Consider the following 20616-nt stretch of genomic DNA (forward strand, 5'->3'; position numbering starts at 1 on the left):
CTCCCCGTAATTGCCGAGAATCCCCCAAAAGCGGAGGTGGCGGCTGAGCCCCCAGGGAAGTCAAACTCAAAACCAGAGCGCAGCGTCTCGGGATGCGGAGCGGGGAGCGAGGCCTCCGGAGCAGCTTTTCCCGACCGCCGCAGATCAGGAACGCGGTGGGGTTAGCCAAAACGCGGGCGACCCGGTGAGCATTGGGAGCCACGGTCTCTCCAGCAGTTACAACGTGGTCCTCATTAAAGCCCTCGATGAGCGGTACGTTTGTGTTGCCTTCATCAAAGCATTGAGGTCTTGGATGGCATTTGTTGATTTTTATAAAAATTGTGTGTTTTTCTTTCCTCGCGAGGTCGTTGCAATCCCTAAACCCGTGAAACGGAGCTCCGGGCTCTGTTAGTTTATGGATTAGTGCGGGAGCTGCTGCCTAGTTTATGGCAGGCCGGGAATTTGCATTGCAGGAGAGGCTTTTTGGCCGGTCCCTGGGATAAACAGCAGTGCCAAGTAAGTGAGAGCTGCTCTTTAGTTTTGTCTTGTGCTAGAGCAAAGAAAGGAGGGAAACTGCCGGGTAGCGAAAACCAACCCGAGGTTTTAGGGAGCCGTAACCCTCCTCCCGGCTGCTGAGAATGGCCCGGGGACGTCGAATCCGTGCTCTGACTCCTTGCGAAACCCGGGATTTCCCATCTTGGTGGGAATGAGTGTGCTGAGCCCCCCGGGAGCGCAGCTCGCCTTCCCCGTGGAGCCCAAACGCGCAGATGTGCAGGGCTGCTCCACCGAGATTCTAGAAAAGCTGCTGCAAAAAGGCCTCCTATCCCTGTTTTCACTGCTTTTCTCTTCCTACCTTCCCGTTTTCTCCTAATCCGTTCTTCCCTGCATCCCTCGCTCTGTATCACATTGCAACAACCTTCCCTTCCTGGCAAGTGCTTCTTTTACCCTTTGGAAAACATTTGCCTCCAAACCAAAAGCCCTGCTATCATAAAGTTCTCCGTTCTGGTGTATCGAGTGCTGTTTAACTATACCAATTCTGTTTGGCCAAGTAAGCGACTCATAATTTTTATGTGTTTTTAAAAAGGAAATACATCGAAGGGGCATTGAAAGGTAAGTGTGGTCTGGCCACTGGAGTTGCAGCCTGTCTGGTGATTTGGGAACTGCTTGTTTGGTGGGAAGGTTTATGGATTTGTGGCACAGCCGCCGCTTGCAGCTAATGGGATGGGGTTGAAGAGGTGTCCTAGGTTTAGAGCTCGTTGCAGTTGTGATGTCCTTGGTTGCAGTATGTGCTGTTTTTACGTGTCTCGACATTACGTGCAGGACATTACGTCTCGACATTACGTGTCTCGACATTACGTGCAGGATTTGCAAGCTCAAGAGGGTGGATTGTTCGGGCCATGATGCCCAGAGATGGTTTGCTGCTTTCTGGCCTCTCTGGGGACAGGTTTTTAACCGGGGGGTTTGTGTTTGCCTCCTGGCAGCAGCGTGGTGAGCGATGGCCCCGTTCCTGCGCATATCCTTCAACTCCTTCGAGCTGGGCCCCGCGCAGAGCGGCGAGGAGCAGCTCCAGCCCTTCTGCGCCATCAAGATGAAGGAGGCGTTGACCACAGGTGAGCCCGCACGCGGGGAGCCCTGCTCCACCTGCCCGAGCCCTCGGGAAACGCCACGGTCCTCCTGGCCGTGTGTCCCGAGCGGGATGAGCCCAGGAACTGCCGGCCTGGGTGTCCAGGCCCATCCAATCCCACCTGCAGCCTCCAGGACTTCACAAACAAACCTCAAACGCAGGAGTGGGGCAAATCTGTGCGTTGCTCACAGCGTGCCTGGGCTTTCCCCCGCCTTTGAACTAAAGGCTGCAGTGAGGCTCGAAGCGAGAGGCTCCAGGCCCTTCCAGGAACTGCGGCCATCACGCAGCTGTATCATGTTCCAGAGAAGCAATTTCCCAGTGCCTTGGGAGAACCCCTAAACAACTGCTGTGTGAAGTGTTGGAGCTGCCAGGATGTGTGCGGAGAGGTGCACGTGCTCTAAATACTTGATTTTCTTCCAGCTTTTGTCTCTGGTTGACAGTAGAATTATCAGAGCTCTTCCCCTCTTGCGTGTGTGTTTGAAATAAAGAAAAATGAGGGAAAGACTGAACCCCTAGGAAAAGAAACTCGCTGCTGTTATCAGCTTGACAAGATCTGGATTAACTCACATTGCATTTGCACGTTGAATCAGTTGCATCACGAGCGAGAGAAAAGCGTATTGTATTGAAAGGAAATCATTTACCCATTGATTAGGGATTAAGGCCATTTGCAAACATGCAGAGCGTTTAGAAGGTGAAGGGATTAGCAGATAGGAGGGATAAGAACAGTATCTTTCTTGAAAGCTGTTCTTTGTTGATGTCTGCATGCTAATTTGCAGGCAGATCGTGTGATCTTCATGAGTTTTGGTGAGCTTCTAGTTACTGAAGCAGCTCAGCCAGGCTGCAAATTGGTGCCAGTAATTCAGATTATTTCCTCCAGCTCTGCTTGGGGGGGAAATGCTTATAATAATGAATCCAAATAGGTGCTATTGGGACACGGGCATAAGGAGAGTCCTGTGGGTGTGTGGAGATAGTTGTCTCCCAGTAAAAACCTTACAGAGAATACCTTGAATTCCTGTGAGCTGCTGCAAACCTTGCAACACTGTCAAAGGTCCTGCAAACAGCTGTGATTTCTCCTTTTCCCAAAGATGCCCCCTCAAGTGGGCTGTGCTGGTGAAGGGGGCTGCTTTTAGCAATCCAAAAACCAGGCCAGCACAAAAAGCCTGTCTGTGCACAGCCTGGATTTAATTCCCCCCGTCACTTATTGTCAGCCGTAATAATCTCTGAATCGACTTTTGTTGGAGCTTTCTGCATATGTTTTCACGGTGTAATATAGCCAGAGGACACCAAGTACAAAGTTCTGGGGTTAGATTTAGACACACAGGAGCGAAACTTTTTCTCCTCCACGCTGGAGGTTAAAAGCTCCTGATGGAGCAGCAGAGAAGCCCTGAGGTTTGCAGGGAGATGGAGCAGGTCCCTCCGGTTACCTGTGATTTTCAGGATGATTTTTGGCAAGCCGACTTGTGCCTGCCTGTCAGAGCAGCATTTTGCAATGTTGCTCTTGGCAGCACTCACTGTTCAACTATATATATATGTGTGTGTATATATATATATATATATATATATATATATATATTTATATATTATATATATATATTTATATATTATATATATATATATTTATATATATATAATATATATTATATTAATAATAATTAATAATATATATAATATATTATATATATATATATTTGGGGTTCTTCCCTTATTCTTTGACTACGGAAGATCTGCATGTGCCAGAGAGGGAGAAAAAGACCCTGTAAAATCCTTGCAGAAGTAGCAGTGGTGGCAGAGGAAGCGCAGCGCTAGTGAGAGCGGCTGCCTTATGGATGCAAGTAAGATGTCATGCTGCCTTGGAGCTGGATTAATGAAACATGGAGCTCTCCAGCTCTCAGCCACCAGTTTCAATTTAAACTAGGGCAGCACCAGACATACCTTAATTTACCCCCTGGCAGCAGGTATTTGCGGTGATCAGACACTGTGCCGTGGAGATGGGTGCCAAAAAGCAGCCATGCAAATGCTCCCTGTCAAGGTGCAACTCGCTGCACGAGCTCCGAAATGGGATGTGTCCCGAATCCCGGCTGCCTGTTAACCCTTTCCCTGCCTTTGCGGGGCCTGGACCTCGTGGGGAGCTGGTCCTCCAAGTCTGGAATGGTTGAACTCAATGTTTAGTGTTAGCTTGGTCCTCTCACCATTACCAACCACAGCACAAAAAGCAGCAAGGTCTTTTCTACTTCTGATTTTCCCACGAGGAATTTTTCCTGTTTTTACTTTAGCAAGATTCTGTGCTATCAGTTTTATTTTCACTAGTTGGGCATAACTTGATCTTACGGTTTCTCTTTTGCCTTCCAGAGAGGGGGAAGACGCTGGTGCAGAAGAAGCCCACCATGTACCCTGAGTGGAAGTCCACCTTCGACGCCCACATTTACGAAGGGCGGGTGATTCAGATCGTCCTCATGAAAGCAGCCGAGGAGCCGCTCTCGGAAGTGACCGTCGGCGTCTCCGTCCTGGCCGAGCGCTGCAAGAAGGGCAACGGCAAAGCCGAATTCTGGGTGAGGGGCTGCTTCCTCCGCCTTGCTGACCTGCTTTCTCCCCAGCTGGACGGGCCCATTAGGCTTTTTCAAAGCGAGCAAAGCGATTCCTTTTAGCAGCGTAACAGGGCTTGCAAGGCAATTATTTTAGCAGCTTCATTGAAGCAGTTAATTTGCTGTCAGAGTTCCAGGAATTGCCGATAAAAGCTGTGGCTTTAATGTGTGAAGTAACGATGTGTCACACCAAGGGCCCGCTTCAAAAGGCCTAACAGTTGTTGTAGCAATTAGCAGATGTTGAAATAGGATGCGATCGCTGTAATTAATCCAGAGATGAAGCAGCAGCAGCTGATTCCAGGGCGTTTCTCTTTAGGATCTTTATTTATATTTGCAAAAGCAAATAACGTGGCTTGATGCTGCAGTAATGGGGATCCTTTGATCCCTGTTTCTGTTCTCCCAGTTTTCTTGCCCTTGTGTCCCATGACACAGACGGGTTTTTGTGTGTGAAGTCAAGGGGACCGACATCTCACCAGCAGCCCCTGTCATTTGCACCGGTGTACAACCCCGCAAGTGTAACAGGGGAGGGGAAGTTAGACTTTAATGTGGTTTTAAAGGAAGAAATCTGCATTTTCTCTAAATGCCAGTACTTGTTAGGTGTCAAACTACATAAACCCCAAGTACAACATTGATATAGTTGTATGTGAATGCGACTTTCAATTAGAACTGCAAACCTCAAATAAAAACGAACACTGGAAACAAAACAAAATGTTTTATTTTATATGCCTAGAAGGAGGGGAAATAGACAGGGAAGAGTTTGCCACAAAACCCATCTAACACAGTTTGGAGTTAAAAACACCATAAATTTGTCAAACTGTTACTTTGCTGCTGACAGGGAGCAGCATTTACTGTCTCTCTGGCTTGTACCTTCAGTAGCTGTACAAAGGCTGCACGGACGGGCTAAAACTGGGCTGGTTTCTGGGCAAACTGGAAATATCAGGCACGAAAACAGAAGCCCCCCAGGTGCCTTGCAGAAGGGGGCACCCCGAGGAGGATGAGCCCAGGCCTCACTGCTGCTGTTTTCCTTCCCACAGCTCGACCTGCAGCCCCAGGGGAAGGTGCTGATGGCAGTGCAGTATTTCTTAGAAGACACAGGTAATGTCAACTCTTTTATTTATTTTCTCCCCAGTCAATTATTTTCTGTTTTTATTGATTTATTTTGTAGTTTTTGGGGGGCTTTTGATGTTTTGAGACAGTCACAGGTGCTTTGTTTTTATATTTTTTTATGTCTATATTGCTGTTGCTTTTAGCAACTTTAGAGTCTTTGATCTCTCCATTCTTGTGTTTTTGATGTGATAGAAAAATATGATGAGTTCCTCCTTAGATGCAAAGAAGCTAAATACTTCTTCTAGCTTGCCAGGGAAGCTGTGGATTGGGGAAGGGGTTCCGAGTTTTCTGGCATTACTCGGTCATCCCTGAGGCTGATTCTAGCAATGAGTGAGTGATTAAGGGCAGATCAATACAAATCAAGTCAATGTTCTTTCAATTTAAAAAGGGGACATCCCATTTATGTTAGAAACCTGTGCCCCCGATTTGAAAAAGAACCTAGAAGGTAAGATGGAAATAGCTACGGGTGTGGAAGCTTTAGGTGCAATAACAAGAGTAAATATTTCCTTATTTATTGTATGTATCTGTGCAATTCTTTCCTAAAGACAATGATATAAATCCTATGGCTTGCTCCATTAGTGCTTAAAACTTCCCTGTCCCAAAAGTCATGAAACTTGTATTGGGTATTAAGTGGCTTTTCTGTCATTTTAGCCTATCAGTCTTCAGTTATTTTATACTGTGTGTTTTTTAAATAGGAAGGGGAAAGATTAAGCATGTAAGTATAAAGGACTCTTTTTTTTTTTTTTTTCCTGACATACACAAGGAACATACTTCTCCTCTCAAAAACGAGTTAATTGTGAACATTTTTTGTGCCTTGTGTGCCATCTGCGTAGTGGCTATTGGAAAAGCTACTAAAGATAATGTGCTGTGCAGTAGGTGACATTTCAGAGTTGACATTTTACCCTTTGGGTGCCAATGCAAGAGCAAATACACCCGTTGTTTTGGACTCTGTTATGAAAAGGCAACGTGTCTATTTAAAATTTCACAGAAATCCAACCATATTTCTCAGCCAAAAGGCACAAAATTAGCTTCTTTATTTTCTGTTGTGCATTTAGCAAGGCTGAAGCATGTTGCCTTCTCTCTGCATAAACATGAAAAACAGCAGAGATGGCCCGAGTGAACACCTTCTGTCAACAGCTATTAGCTGTTATCATGAAGGTAATACACTTGTGTGCAAGAAATACAAACATAACTGTACTTACCAAAATAAATGTAAAATAGGCATAAAGTTATTGCCTTTTTTTTTTTTCTACCACCATCTTTATTATTAGGCCACAGTTAAGGATTGCAGGTGATATCTAAGAGATATCTAAATACTGAATCAATCATTAACTCCTACAGTCTGTTTTTATTGGCATGTTTGTGTCCTTGGTAGGTTAAGGAGGGTGTTACTGCAAGGTGCAAGGTTTTTTTCTATGAACCTTTTGGGTAACCAGCAGAATCAGTCGAGGCTCCCTTTTTAGGACACCTTTATTCTTGCACATTTTGTGAAGGAAAGACCTGACACTTGCAATGTTCACATCACGCACTTAGTGCGATTATTATTTTTTTAGCATGTTAAGCTTCTTAAGAATTCTAATTTTTCTGGCATCACTGTTCAAGTGTTACTAAATGGGCCAATGCTTTTGCCTCATGATCACTGCTGTAAACCTTTCTTCTCGTTATAATTAACGCTTACCAGGGCTAGAGCTGAGCAGATGGTTACTGCATTACAAGGATGTTTGGATTAACATCCCTTCTTTACATTGCTTTAGCCGTTAGTTATCACTAGGAAGCTTAGAGACACTTCAGATTCCCTCCTGGACACACATTACTTCACTCTCTCTGACATGCTTTTCCATACAGAACTGCTTGCTGTGTTTCTGAAATGGATGCAAAAAACCAGCATTTTTCCAAAAACAGTTTTTTCAGTAGTTCCTCGTTTACTTGAAGGTATCAGTGTCACCAACATCTTGGATTTGATCTTCCCAGCTCTTTCCAAGGGGCCCAGTTCTTCCTTCAGCTTGTTTTGCAGACTAAATCCTTTTATTCCCAACCTCCTTTCTTAGTAGCAAACACCCTGTCATCTTTTAGAGAAAATAGGTTTTTTTTTTCTTTTTTTATTTCAGACCAAAGGCTGCTGTGTCAATAACCACACTTGTTATTGCTCTGCTGTCAGATTAGCTGCTAGCAAATAATTTTCTTGGAGTAAAGTGGCATTAAAACATGCTGCATCATGGGCTACACTGAGACATTTAATTTGTACATCCTTTTTTTGCAAACTGAAACGACTCAGTTAATTTGGATTTAGATGGGCAAAGTCTTCCCAGGCTTGGAGGTGAATTCTTCCCAGATGATATAAAATAGGATGGGAAAGCCCTGGTTTAGAGCTTCTGCCTTCCATCCTGTGAGCTGAAAAGAAATTTGGGCTGGAAATCCCCATGTTTTACTTTTGGCCTAAGAAAATGGAAATAAAATGAGGGTATTAACCCCCATTTTCATTTTATAATTCAACATCCTTTCTGCCATGTATCCTCTTATTTTAGTGTTGAAAATAGGTGTCACTTCTGTGAAGTGGCTTTAATTTTAACGGTTTTGAGTTGCTTAATGCTTTGCTTGATCTTGTTTATTCAAATGAAGTTAATGACCTGATTGAGGGAGGAAAATGCAGCATCGTGGAGCTAACACTGCTTGCTGTCCTGCTTCCTGGTAGCAGCCTTGGAGGCTTTTGAAACGCTCTTTTTGTCTCATTTTTTTAATCAGGAATTGTCATTTGGCTGTCTTCAGCCTCCTGGAGAAAGGGTTACTGACTTCTTTCCCTAAAACATCATTAGATGCATCATAAAGCAAACACTTTGCATGTGAACTTTGATAAAGCAACCAGCTTCTGGTTTCCTTCTCAAGGCGTCTGTATCAGCAAAGTCTCCTTTGCAAGAAATAAAACTTCCCCCTTTAACGATTGAGCTCTTAGATTAATATTAAGTCCCAATTATCTTTCCTGTGCTCAGCTTATCGCCACCTGCACAAAATAAGTGACTTAAATGAAAGATGAACTCGGAAGATGGTGAATGTTTTCCCTTAAGCTCTCGGGTGACTTTGGTGCCTGCTTCCCAAGTTGGTGGCTGGTAGCTCAGCAGTGTTGGAGCCAGCTGGACCTGGAGGAGAAGCCCAGGTAGCCCCAAGCCCTGGGTGATTTTGCAGCCAGCTGCAGCCTTGTGGTTAAGGTGACTTGGTGGAGGAAACGCATCCGTTCCCATCTGCATAAAAAGCAAAGCCCCAATGACATTAAAAGACTGTCCTTCAGTCTCTGTCCAGAACAAATATGTCTCAGGGACAGATTGCCAGTAACCCCAGTCTCTTTTGACACTCAGAGTGTCTCTGCTGTGACCTTTAGTGTCAAAAGTGTCTCTTTTCTCCCCTCAGATTGCAAACAGTCAATGAGGGAAGGGGATGGAACAGTAACCATAAACAGGAGAGGGGCCATCAAGCAAGCCAAAATCCACTACATCAAAAACCACGAGTTCATCGCTACCTTCTTCGGACAACCAACATTTTGCTCTGTCTGCAAGGAATTTGTATGGTAAGGAGGAACACGAAGCTTTTGCACACCCAAGGGCTAAATAATTAAAATCTGAGTACTTTGAGACAAAACATCTCGTTTCGTTTATGGTGCGAGGCAGAGAAATCTATTCACTAGTAGTACTGTCTTGGCTAAGAGCTATAGTCATGTCTTGCACGTTAAAAGAAGTCAAACATTTCTTGCCGCTGAAATAATTGGCAAAAACTGGAGCCAAAAGCACTATCAGATATGTAATTGATAACAGTGATTTCAGAGAAAACCCTGATTATTGCTTCCCTTTGAGTGGCTATGAGAAAATAATCTGGAATGTGGCAAGGCTGATGGGGCAATCAGGGGGCAAAAACCTGGATCTCTTTTGGCCATTTTCATGATAAGTCATAAAAGAAGGAGGACTTCCCAGATGACAGAAAGCTTCTCTTCTCTGGTTTATCTTCATAGTCCATCGCTCTAATGAAATAAATTGTCTGTCTTTGCATCTTGCCTTCCTCAGGCAGATGATTTAATACAGCAGAGCTTAGTCCAGTTTATTGATAAGTATCCCAACAGATAAAGGCTTCATTGGCTGATGTGGTATAAACAGCTTCAGTCCAACAAACATAATCTTTTGTGAGTGCCTTATTTCTTTATTTGTTCTTTCTTCCCAGGGGACTCAACAAGCAAGGCTACAAATGTAGGCGTAAGTTGATTTTTTGACTTTCTTTCTTGACTAATCTATACTTATAATAGCTACTGTTGCGGGGGGGAGGGGGAAACCTTCTGTAAATATGTATGGCACAGTTTATGGTCACTGTTTTATTTATGTGTGTGTATATATTTATATGCACACATGCAAATATGTGTGTGTATATATATAAAAATATATATTAATATAGCCACACACAGATCTATAAAGTGAATGTTAAACATCAGTCTTGCATGACAGCCCAAGGTGCTGTAGTCATAACTCTGTCTTATCTCGATTTTTAGTATCAAAATTTAGACTTCGTGTTTCTTGTAAGCACAAAATGCAGTTGAGAAGCTGCTCTCCTTTATCACAGCAGGTGTTAAGAAAACATAGAATAGCTGCGAAGGCTGTTCTGCAAAGGATTGCAATTCTTGTTGGAGTTCACAGCTTAAATGAACAGCATTTTGTCTTAGAATTGATCTCTGTGTATTACCCAGTACAGGAGGGTGGTAATACTATATTCCTGTTATCAAGTAGTAGCAGCATTGCCTGATGGAGGCTGGTTTAGTTTAGAAATAGAAATAATAGTAACGAGAAAGAGGAGGAAACTGTGTTAAAGCAAAATGATCATCTTGATGAGGGGAAAAAAAAAATTTGGTGTGTCTGGTATGGTGGAGAGGATCTGCTGGAAAGGAATGTGTTTTTCACATTGTTCTCTTTGAAACTCAAACACCTCATGCCATGTATTTATCATCTGAAGGAATCCTTTTTTTCTTGTGCATGTCTTGAAGAATGCAATGCTGCTATTCATAAGAAATGCATTGATAAAATCATTGGGAGGTGCACCGGTACTGCCGCCAACAGCAGGGACACAATGGTAAGAAGTGGAACAGTGCGTTTATAATTATCTAACGGGACCCTAAAAAAAGAGAAAAAAACCCAAAGGTTAAGAACCCTTGCAAGGAGTTGGGTGTAATGATGGGTTGATGCTTTCTCCTCTACATGAGGGTCCTATGTATGGAACAAGGGGGATTTTGGCAGGCTTCAAAAAAACAAAAACACTTTTTTTTTCTTCTCTTGTTTGCATAGACTTTGTGGCATGGTATGACGATATACCTCATGGTGTATACTATTAATAATAATGTGTGTGACAGCAGGGTAAAATTACCTCATCTCCTGTACTTCTGGGCATATTCCTGTCTTTCTTCATTCTCTTGACTTGAAGTCAAGACAGTCTCTTGCCACTTGAAAGTCTGATTTCACTACTGCCAGGATCCCTAAATCTCACCCCAGAAAACTCTCAAATATTTTTTAGAGCCGAGCACTTTATTAAAGCGATGTAGCCGAGTGCTCTGTGCTGCTCGTAGGTGTCCAGGTAGGCTCGGCCTTGTCGCCGCCTTCCACGCGGGCGCATTAGTCCCCGCTGAACCAAGCCGTAGGTTGGCGGCACCGCCGCGCCGCTGCGGCCCCGCTGGCTCAGCCGCGCTGCTGCTCTCAGTTTCAGAAGGAGCGCTTCAAGATCGACATGCCGCATCGCTTCAAGGTCTACAACTACATGAGCCCCACGTTCTGCGACCACTGTGGCAGCCTCCTCTGGGGCCTCGTCAAGCAGGGCCTCAAATGCGAAGGTAGGCCCGGAGGCCCCGCTCGCTCGCTCGCCGCCGCTCTGAGTCGTGCACCACATAGCTCCTCAGCACGCTAACACTGCTCACGCTACCGATTATGCAGCCTTTAAGTTAAATATTAAAACGACAGTTCTAGTAAAATCTTCATGTGTTATCTAGGCTTCTGAGCTACACAGAAATATGGGTGGGTTTGGTTGTAATACTACACTTCAAGGTGTTTGTATCGTTGTCCTTATTTATTACTATTTTCATTTTCTTTAAGAATGTGGAATGAATGTGCATCATAAATGCCAAACGAAGGTGGCAAATTTATGTGGAATAAACCAGAAGCTGCTAGCTGAAGCTTTAAATCAAGTTAGCCAGGTATGCTGCTGTTTGTCATGTAAATATATTGCTCTGGGAGCATGTTTAGGTTTTTTTGATCAATCTTTTCCATGTCACTTTTACTGGGGTTGGAAGTTTGAAATGGAGGAAATGCAAACAGCTTGATTTGACTCATAAAAGGATTAACAGAAATGTTGATAGCCTAGAGTTGGAACTGGGGGGGAAAAATCCCACCTAGCAGAATTTTTTAAAGGAACAAACATGTCCTGAAATACAAGTTTGTTTCTTTACGAAGCCAAGGTTATTCTCTCTCCTTTTCTTGAACAGTATTTAAGCAGTAGCGTAAAGGCAGAGTCTGTTTTCTCATGCTTCAACTTTGAAGTTGTCTTGAATGGCTTGAAAATTTTAAAAATAATAATAATAATAATGAGAAGCATACCAGATGTTTTCCATTTTTATTAACTCAAAATAAACAGACAGGAAACCCCACGGGAATTCACCCTGGCCCCATGGGTGACGTTAGTTGTCTCTGCTGCAGCCTCGCTGCTCCCTTGGATGGGGCTGCTGTGGACTCATAACTTGCAAAGAAAGTGTCAGCAGCTCTGCAACAAAAGTTACCAGCTCTGAAATAAAACAACAGGAAAATACATCAAGCAGGCTCATAGTATTTCCTCTAAGCTTAGCTCTTCACAATTTATCTTAGTTTTTGCTAGATACTTTGAGTTTTTCTGTGTGGTGAAAGAGCTGGTGCCACAGCCCTGCCTGTTTTCAATCTTTTCGTTACTGGAACTTGATACCAGGGATCTTCCATAAATAAAAGTTGTTTGCATGTGCTGAAGACTGAGAATGTGTGACTGGAGTGTGTCTACTACAACTGTGGTTCCCATCTCCCAGGCCAAGAAATAAACACATACGCAAGAGGGAAGTTTTCCCACAGTGTAAATCCTTCCCATTATGGCTTCAAACCATTCTACCTTTCATAATTTTCAATGAAAAACACTACATGGACTGTCTATAAAATTTAATAGTGTGCTTTCCTGAAGGATAGAAAATAAAGCAATTGGGTGGTGTGAAGTTGTAGAGCATGGCTTAAATAGTCTGTGGACCAAAGGAATATGTGTGACCTGAGCTCATAATTAAAAAGAAAAGTTTATAGTGCTATCGTATTGTATTTAACAACTAATGTTGTTATAATGAATAGTTCTAAACTAATTGCACCAATATAATTTCAAGTGTTTCTCTCCTCAGAAATCCAGCCGAAAATCCGATTCTGGATCTGTAGAAAGTGTTGGTATTTATCAAGATTTTGACAAGAAAGCTAGAGGTTCAGGAGGAGATACAACAGGTAAGAAAAGCTGCCGTATTTTCCTTTGGCTGTTTACTTACCAGACTACACAAACCAAATGTTTAAGCAATTACTCCTTCTTGCCTTTAAGTATATATTTCTTTTGTACAGTCCTCTGGCCACACAGAACACTTGCACAGCTTTTGGCAAACTCCTGCAGTGGTTCAACTGCATGAGTGTCTTCACCTTCCTGCAGATGCTTGTTTCATTTGTTGTAGCACAGCTCCCCAGGATGGAGCTGGAGAAAACTTTGCTAATCCGAGTACACCATGCCTCTTCCCTCCTGGAAGTGAAATTACTGTGCACATTTTTTGTCCACCAAATATTACAAAACCCTGTGCAATGATAAATACTGTCAGTGGTGGAGTTGAACTTGGCAAAATACTGCTAGATTTAATAGCCAAAATAGTTTCAGTACCACCAGGAATCCTAATTATTTGCTTTCAGTATAAGGTTTTCCTTTTTTTATTATTGCTACAGAACTGTAGCATTGTGTAAGCCTTATTTTAATAATGGTTAGCCTATAAGAATTTATGAAAAAAGAATGCACTGTAGAAGTCAGTTTATGACCGATGGAAATCTCCATGCTCAGAAAGAAAGGACTGTTTTTTGGGGGCATGAGATGAATATTCATCCATATTTTGAGCTATTGAGTTCTGTTTAAATATCCAGTAAGAAAGTTATTTTTGATATTTCTTGTCTGGCTTGCCAGAACATGAGAAAAAGGTAAGTTTCCCAAATTGGGAAACTTTAGGTGGGGGAATACTGGGGGCAGCTACTGCCACAGGCTTATGTTGATGACCCTGCACATCGTAGGCAACTGGGATCAAAAAAAAAAAAAATTAATCATTTTAGGATATAATCAGGATGAACCAATGTATTCACGCTTCCCTGCTGGACTCATAGGCCACAGCAGCATAAATTGGATGTTCCTTGGCCTCCTTGCTTAGGCTGAGAGACTAGCCTGCTCCCCTGAACAGGAGGTAAATAATTTGTTTAAAAGCAGGCCTAGAGAAGTGTCCTTTCCTCCTAACTGTGCTCTGTTTCCTAGTCATTGGGAAAAGTCAGGGCTTTGGATTTTGTAATTCCTGTCCTAAGTATTGTTTAAAAGAATCACAGGCTGGAATTCAACAGTATCAAGTACGCTTGAATAATTTAAACTTTGTTATAAAATACCTGATTTCCTCTCCTGTTTAGATTTGTCACTATCCCAGCAGCAGGTGCCCTGCAAGAGCCTGTCCGGGTTAGCTCCCAACCGTGGACCTGTGTAACGCAGCGTTTCTGCACATGCTGGACCTTAAACTGTCCCTTTCACTTAGCAGATAACAGCCAGTACGACAAGCTCTGGGAGGGCAGCACGGCCAAGAGCGCCTCGCGAATCGCCAGCAGGAGAAGATTCAACATAGACAGCTTCATCTTCCACAAGGTGCTAGGGAAAGGAAGCTTTGGGAAGGTACATAGCGCACTCGACTGCCTTGCATAGCTTTTGCAATGTTACAGGCTGTTTCCACTAACTGAAAAGGTCTCTTGGTTACAGCTTCTTGGGCAGATAACTTAAGAGACTTGGCCACATCTTCGTTACATGGTTCTCACGCCCTCTCTGTCCCTCATCTCCCCACCCAGCACCATTGCCTTCTCAAATTCTGTCTTTCCCACTTAAATAATGTTTTTGTTGCCTCCTCCTTGCACTGCTGTGATCTCGCTGTCTGTGCCTGGCAGGTTCTGCTCGCAGAGCTGAAAGGGAAGAACGAGTTCTTCGCTGTCAAGGCGCTCAAGAAGGACGTGGTGCTAATTGACGACGACGTGGAGTGCACAATGGTGGAGAAGCGGGTCCTGGCGCTGGCCTGGGAAAATCCTTTTCTCACACACCTTTACTGCACGTTTCAGACAAAGGTAAGGAAAAAAAAATACATAAATAAATGGCAGCACAACAGATTTAGCCTTCCAGAGGATACTGTTACAAGCAGTCAAGTGAAAATAACTTGAAGTAGTTTACTGTAAACATGAGTGCCACCCTGGTAGTGGTTGAAAAGAACAGAAAAGATTCAAACTTAGACTAAGAGGCAACGGAATTTAAATCCTTGACCTTAGATTTATTCTTGGAGAGGGTAAAGACTGTCACAAGTAAGAGTATGTAAGTTTATTTACATATGTACTTATATTAAGTCTACAGGTCCACCGAATACAAGCTGAGCTAGTTAGCCTTACCATACAAGACCTGGACATTCAAATCCGTAGCAATTCCATACGCTCTTAGGTGTATATGTAACGGAGAACTAGCTCTGCATAGGAGGAAAGTGACTGCTTGGTCCCTGGGAGCAACATCACTGCTTCATATTTATTCCACACTGTGGTTGCATTAACATCAGCAAGTTTTCCATTCTGTGGGTTTGCAAACAGGATCATCTGTTCTTTGTCATGGAGTTCCTGAACGGGGGGGACCTGATGTTCCACATACAGGACAAGGGGCGTTTTGATCTCTACAGAGCCACGTGAGTCCAACACCATCTTTGTGGCTTTGCTGCTACTCGTTCTGCACCAGCTTTCACAGGCTGGTGAATCTAAGTGTGTTTATGGGCATGGGTTTGATGCAATGAAGAAGCATCATTTATTGAAGTGTGGGGTTAGCTTTTCTTAATTGACTTAGTGGTGTACCTTAATATACTTAGCTGGGTAAGTACCTAAGGATGCCTGGTAAACCACAACATGACCAGCAATGACAAACACATGGTGCTGCTTAGTGCCCTTTAGGATATTTTATTATTGCTGAATATTCTGTTATTGATAAAATAATTAAATTCCTAAGAAACCACCATAGAAAAAAATCCCTATATTATTTATTGTTGTTAATGTGATACAATAGTGCAGAAGTGCTGGAAACTGTGCTTTCTGGAAGATGCTAAAAAAAGGGGCTGGGAAGGCCGGTGAGAAATACCTGATTTTTAGCAGGTGTAATTTTGTCAATTACCTCTGACTTAAGAGTGTATTTTCTACCTCCTTCATCCAGAAATATGAGAATTTTAATTAAAATAATTGCACAATCAAGATCTTAAAAGTAGGTGCAGGATTAACATGCACACTGGAACAGTCGTTGCAACAAGCTGTACAAATACAGGTGTACCATTAAATAAGGGGTTTCTCTTTCCTAGTATTTAAAGCAATGCACAGTATTTCTCACTCCGTAAAGACAAACTTATGACAGCTCTTTTGGCCAGCTGCACTAACTGTGTTTTAACTGAGCAAGCCAATTTAAAGGATGTGTCTGCCTTTATTTTCAGGTTTTACGGAGCTGAAATCTTATGTGGGTTACAGTTTCTTCACAGCAAGGGCATTATATATAGGTGAGTACCATTACTATCAATTCTCCTAACACTGGATGCATCTCAGAATTACTGATTAATGCAACAAGTAACAGCTTTCTTTTAGAGATTGGATGTTATTTCAAGAGCATTAACATGCTTGAGACAAACCTATATATATATAAATAGATTTTTTTTTTTTTCCTCCCGCTTGACAGCCGGAATAATGGGAGTTTGCTGGTAGAACTACACAAATTGAGTAGTGTGGTTGCAGGTAGGCTTTGCAGATAAATGAATCGATCAGATTCAGACAAATATCACTGTGTAAAAGAAACAGAGCAATAGCTGTGCAGATATTACCATAAGGGAAATACCCAAACAAGCTGTAAAATACAAGTTACAATGCCTTTGCCTGTCTCGGAAATCTATCCAGTTTGCTCAGGTGTACGGCAGCCAGCGCAGGGAGGGATTAATGGTGTATTGCCTTAGCTCCAGGCAGCACCTCACCTACTTGGCAGGCTGCCCGGCCCATACCGCAGGCTTAAGTTACCAAGGAGAAAAGGCCAGACTGTTCTCATGCAAAACTGGCTGCTCCAGTGAAGTTTCTCTTGGTAAGCAGGCGGGCTGTGGCGTTGCCCTGCAGCCTGCTCTCCTTGGTATGTGCTTCTGCAGCCAGGCGGACAAAAACCCGCCCCGCTCTGAAAGAGAGGGAATGCAGCTCTTGGAAAATGCCATGAAAAACCTCCGGCTTGCGGGAGGAGTGTTATTCAGAGCCAGGCATGAATAGGGCGCTTCACAGGCACCATCGCTGCCGTGCAAGCCCGGAGCTCCCCGGCACCAAGCCCTAGCACGGGCAGGCCTGGAAAAGCTGCTCCCGTGCCGAGTGCCCTCGGATGCCAGCACTGCTGTTAACCCCTGCCTCGCTCCGGAGGCAACAGCAGCACCCTGAGAGATGCAGAGCAAATTCTGAGGGACCTCATAACCCACAGCCAAGAGAGAGACTCCTTTCCTTGTCCTTACCCTTGCAAAATACAAGGCAATATTTTTGTCTGTGTTGTGTTGCTTGACTTATACTTTCTTGAAAAGCAGGTGAGTTCATTTGAAAAGAACCTGGGTGCAGCTGGAAAACAAAACAAAATATTCACTTGTTCTTAAACAAGTCTGCTGACTCTTCCTTGTTGCACCTCTTGTAGAGACCTAAAACTGGACAATGTGATGCTCGATAAAGAAGGCCACATCAAAATAGCTGATTTCGGAATGTGCAAAGAAAACGTCGTGGGCGAGAACAAGGCGAGCACTTTCTGTGGCACCCCGGACTACATCGCTCCCGAGGTCAGTTCGGCACCACCACGTGCAGCTTTAATACCCTGATGTTACAGCAGCAGCTGGCACTAATCCTCCTCTGTGGCCTAATAGTTCCTAGATTTAAAGAAGTGTAATTAGCACGTAAAAAACATTAAATCTTTGTTCTCTGTAGAAGGTACTTAACGTTTGTAAGTATGCTAAGTCTGCAGTATTTGTGGCAAGCTTTAAAAAACTGCTTTTGAAATGATAAAAGTTTTAGTGTTTCCAAAATTAATCTTCCCTTCTGCCTTCACACTTGGCATACACGAGGGGCTCCCGCACAATGAATGTATTAGTCCTGCAGGGGAAAAAACAGGCATGTGTTGCTGCCAGCAGCCAAAACGAAAAAGAAAAGCAGCTTGTAAGGAGAAAAGTCCTTGTGTTCAGAGTTGTTTTTTATAAAAATATGACTTGCAAAACAGTCCAGATTAAGTCAGTCACGGCCTAAATGGCATCAAAGTCTGTTTGCTACTAGCTTGCTTTCATCTTTATTTCCTCCCTCCTTTTCCCTTGCCTTATCATCTTGTGAAGAAACTAGAGAAGGCTGCTTTCCAAGTACAGGGTATTTCAAGTTAACAGGTAAAATCCGTTGTGCACATCTGCACAAACAGTAGCCAAGAATAAAACTACAGATATGCATCAGTGTCAGCAATCATGCCAGATGAGTGAATTATATTTTTCTTTCCCCTAAAAAATCCTCATTATTTCCTCATAAAAATATTTCTTTTCTGGAGCATGTAAGAGAAAATATCAGGTTTTTGAGAAGGTTGCAGGCATTATCATGAGGTTTTTCCACATCCATCATGGGAAAGAGCTTCCTTTTACTCATTACCTGTCTGTCTGTGTTCTGCTCCTCTTCTGTGGGTCAAAAGATCCTGCAAGGCTTGAAGTACACGTTCTCCGTGGACTGGTGGTCCTTTGGGGTCCTGCTGTATGAGATGCTCATTGGACAGTCTCCTTTCCACGGGGATGACGAAGACGAGTTGTTTGAGTCGATCCGAGTGGACACGCCGCACTACCCACGCTGGATTACCAAGGAATCAAAAGACCTTTTAGAAAAGGTATGACTGGTTGTAGGACCCGTGGGACTGAGGTACGATGTTTGTCCTAGGGGTGGACCAAAGAAATAGCTCAGATTGTAAAAGACGCTGTTTATTGGAAAACAATTTTTAAAAGGGGGAAACCAAGATAACACTCATCATTGGGCTACTGCTAGCAGCTATTTTTGTTTGTTCTGTTTTGTATTAAACCCACTATTTGTCCTAGTGTCACCCACCTTTTGAGTAGATGTGAAAGTTTTACCGAGTATCTTGTTTTGCAGCTATTTGAAAGGGATCCAACAAGACGACTAGGGGTCACTGGGAACATCAGAGATCACCCGTTCTTCAAAACCATCAACTGGGCAGCACTAGAGAAAAGAGAGGTAGACCCTCCTTTCAGGCCAAAAGTGGTAAGTGTGTTGTTCTCGTTCCTGTGACACTATTGCAAGCGGTTCTGCTAACTGTTACTTACCTAAACTCTCCTGTTGTGGTTCTTTCTCACATTTATAAAGGAGACACGTGTCTATCTCAACCCCCACTGCTCTTGGAGAGGCCAGTTATGAAATGATGCACCATACTCCTTTGCTGCCCCCAAAAGTTAGCACTCTTGATAGTTTCTTGGATTTCTTTTTCTTCCTCCTGTGTTTCCACCCTGGAGAAGGACCTTTGTGCCACTCAGCTGGTGTTTTTTCTGCAGGCAATCTCTGTATAAGCATTAAATCTGTGCTTTTTCAGGCACAAGGTAAAGATGCATTCTCCCAATGACTATTGAACATACAGGAAGCACTTGTAGAGCGTGTGGCTAATGTTACCCAAAAGGCACATAAAGGATAGACTGACGGTCTGTGGCAGCATGGGGGGCTGCTGCTTCACCTCATCTTCTTAGTTAAAAATCCCAGTTTTCCTCCATCCCATACTGGTACAAATGAAGTGATCTGGAGCTAACACAGACCCTCCAACCTGCGCTCACCTACTCGAGATGAGGAGGTTTGTGCAGTTTGTTTCCACACGCTCTGGGATCGTAAGAAAAGTTTTTGGAGGCTGTGAATGGAAAACTTGCTCATCTTTAGTAATGCAAATGCTCATGAAACATACACAAATGTTCTGTTTTACCTAGACACCAGGCAGCTGCCATAATGTGTGTTTCCTTTTCTGAACAAGCACAGAACTTAAAATGCTTTCCAGAATTTAAAAAATACTGGTCAATAGCAAGAAGTGTTGGGCTTAAATGTAAATGAATTGCTTTCATCCACGCTGAAACTTTGGGTAGTTCAATGAAACTTTATCACAAATCCAAGCAATATTCTTCTAAAACCAGGAGATGCTATTTGGTTTTGGCCATCTGAGTAATTGGCAAGTTATAATTTCGCACTGCTGTTGCAGCAGGCATAGGGATAGAGGAGCTATAGTTTTTTTAATAGGGGTTAAAGATACTATCCACTAAATATTGTACTTAGCAGTTGGTTTTGGAAGTAAAGAGAAAAGTTTGGTGCCACCACCTCGACCCATCTTCCCTATTTTTGTTTAACGCAGAAGTCAGCAAGCGACTACAACAACTTCGACAGAGAATTCCTGAATGAGAAGCCAAAGTTATCCTACAGTGACAAGAACCTGATCGAGTCCATGGATCAGTCTGCATTTGATGGATTCTCCTTCATTAACCCCAGATTTGAACAGATCTTAGACAAATAACCTCTACTCGAGTCGGACTTTAAGGAGCAGGTTGAACAGAGACCATCGTGTTACGTGTTACGCAGTCCAACGCTGTTGTCAATATTTCAGAGTAATACACAGTAGTGTGATTAATTATGTGTAACGGCTGATTTATTGGCAGTGTGCTTTTATGCATGGTTGGGTTTAAGGTATGTGAATCATGTGCATTATTTTCTCTATTTGGGAAAATGTAAATTCTGTTTGGTTACTTGAATGTAGTTATATTATATAAATATGCTGTATATTTTGCTTGAGAAGAAGACATTGGGGAATAGATGATGTCTTTTTAAAAAGTGTTTGAGCCCTTGGTTCTTTTATTTGTCTTCAATTAAAAGAAAGTTACATTAAACTTTATTCTTTGCTCGCTGATATTTTTTTCCTCGAAACATTCAGTTGTCTTTAAATGAGAGC

At 43.1% G+C, this 20616-nt stretch overlaps 1 protein-coding gene across 2 annotated transcripts; it reads left to right on the forward strand.

Annotated features, from left to right (window-relative positions):
• The first annotated feature begins 1459 nt into the window (after window positions 1-1459).
• PRKCD (protein kinase C delta) lies at window positions 1460-20554 on the forward strand. 2 transcript variants are annotated; one of them, XM_010211928.2, is made up of 17 exons: window positions 1460-1589; window positions 3953-4152; window positions 5220-5280; window positions 8695-8851; window positions 9496-9527; window positions 10307-10392; window positions 11014-11143; window positions 11403-11503; window positions 12713-12809; window positions 14129-14262; window positions 14529-14702; window positions 15210-15301; window positions 16088-16150; window positions 17302-17440; window positions 18325-18513; window positions 18774-18902; window positions 20026-20554. In XM_010211928.2, exons 1-17 carry the CDS (start codon window positions 1475-1477, stop codon window positions 20182-20184), a joined length of 2058 nt encoding a protein of 685 aa, XP_010210230.1. In that variant the 5' UTR covers window positions 1460-1474; the 3' UTR covers window positions 20185-20554. The 2 variants fall into 2 exon arrangements, with proteins under 2 accessions (XP_010210230.1, XP_088383228.1); XM_088527102.1 differs by having other exon boundaries at window positions 14132-14262.
• Window positions 20555-20616: the final 62 nt, after the last annotated feature.

This window comes from Tinamus guttatus, unplaced genomic scaffold (genome assembly GCF_059628265.1).
Source record: "Tinamus guttatus ecotype Peru unplaced genomic scaffold, ASM5962826v1 Tinamus_guttatus_pri_ptg000026l, whole genome shotgun sequence".
In the NCBI taxonomy this organism is placed as follows: domain Eukaryota; kingdom Metazoa; phylum Chordata; class Aves; order Tinamiformes; family Tinamidae; genus Tinamus; species Tinamus guttatus.

Coding starts and splice junctions, on each gene's coding strand:
- PRKCD (XM_010211928.2), top strand. CDS start 1,475: ATGGCCCCGTTCCTGCGCATATCCTTCAACTCCTTCGAGCTGGGCCCC. Junction 9,528..10,306: donor GCAAGGCTACAAATGTAGGC/GTAAGTTGATTT, acceptor CATGTCTTGAAG/AATGCAATGCTGCTATTCAT. Junction 11,144..11,402: donor GCAGGGCCTCAAATGCGAAG/GTAGGCCCGGAG, acceptor ATTTTCTTTAAG/AATGTGGAATGAATGTGCAT.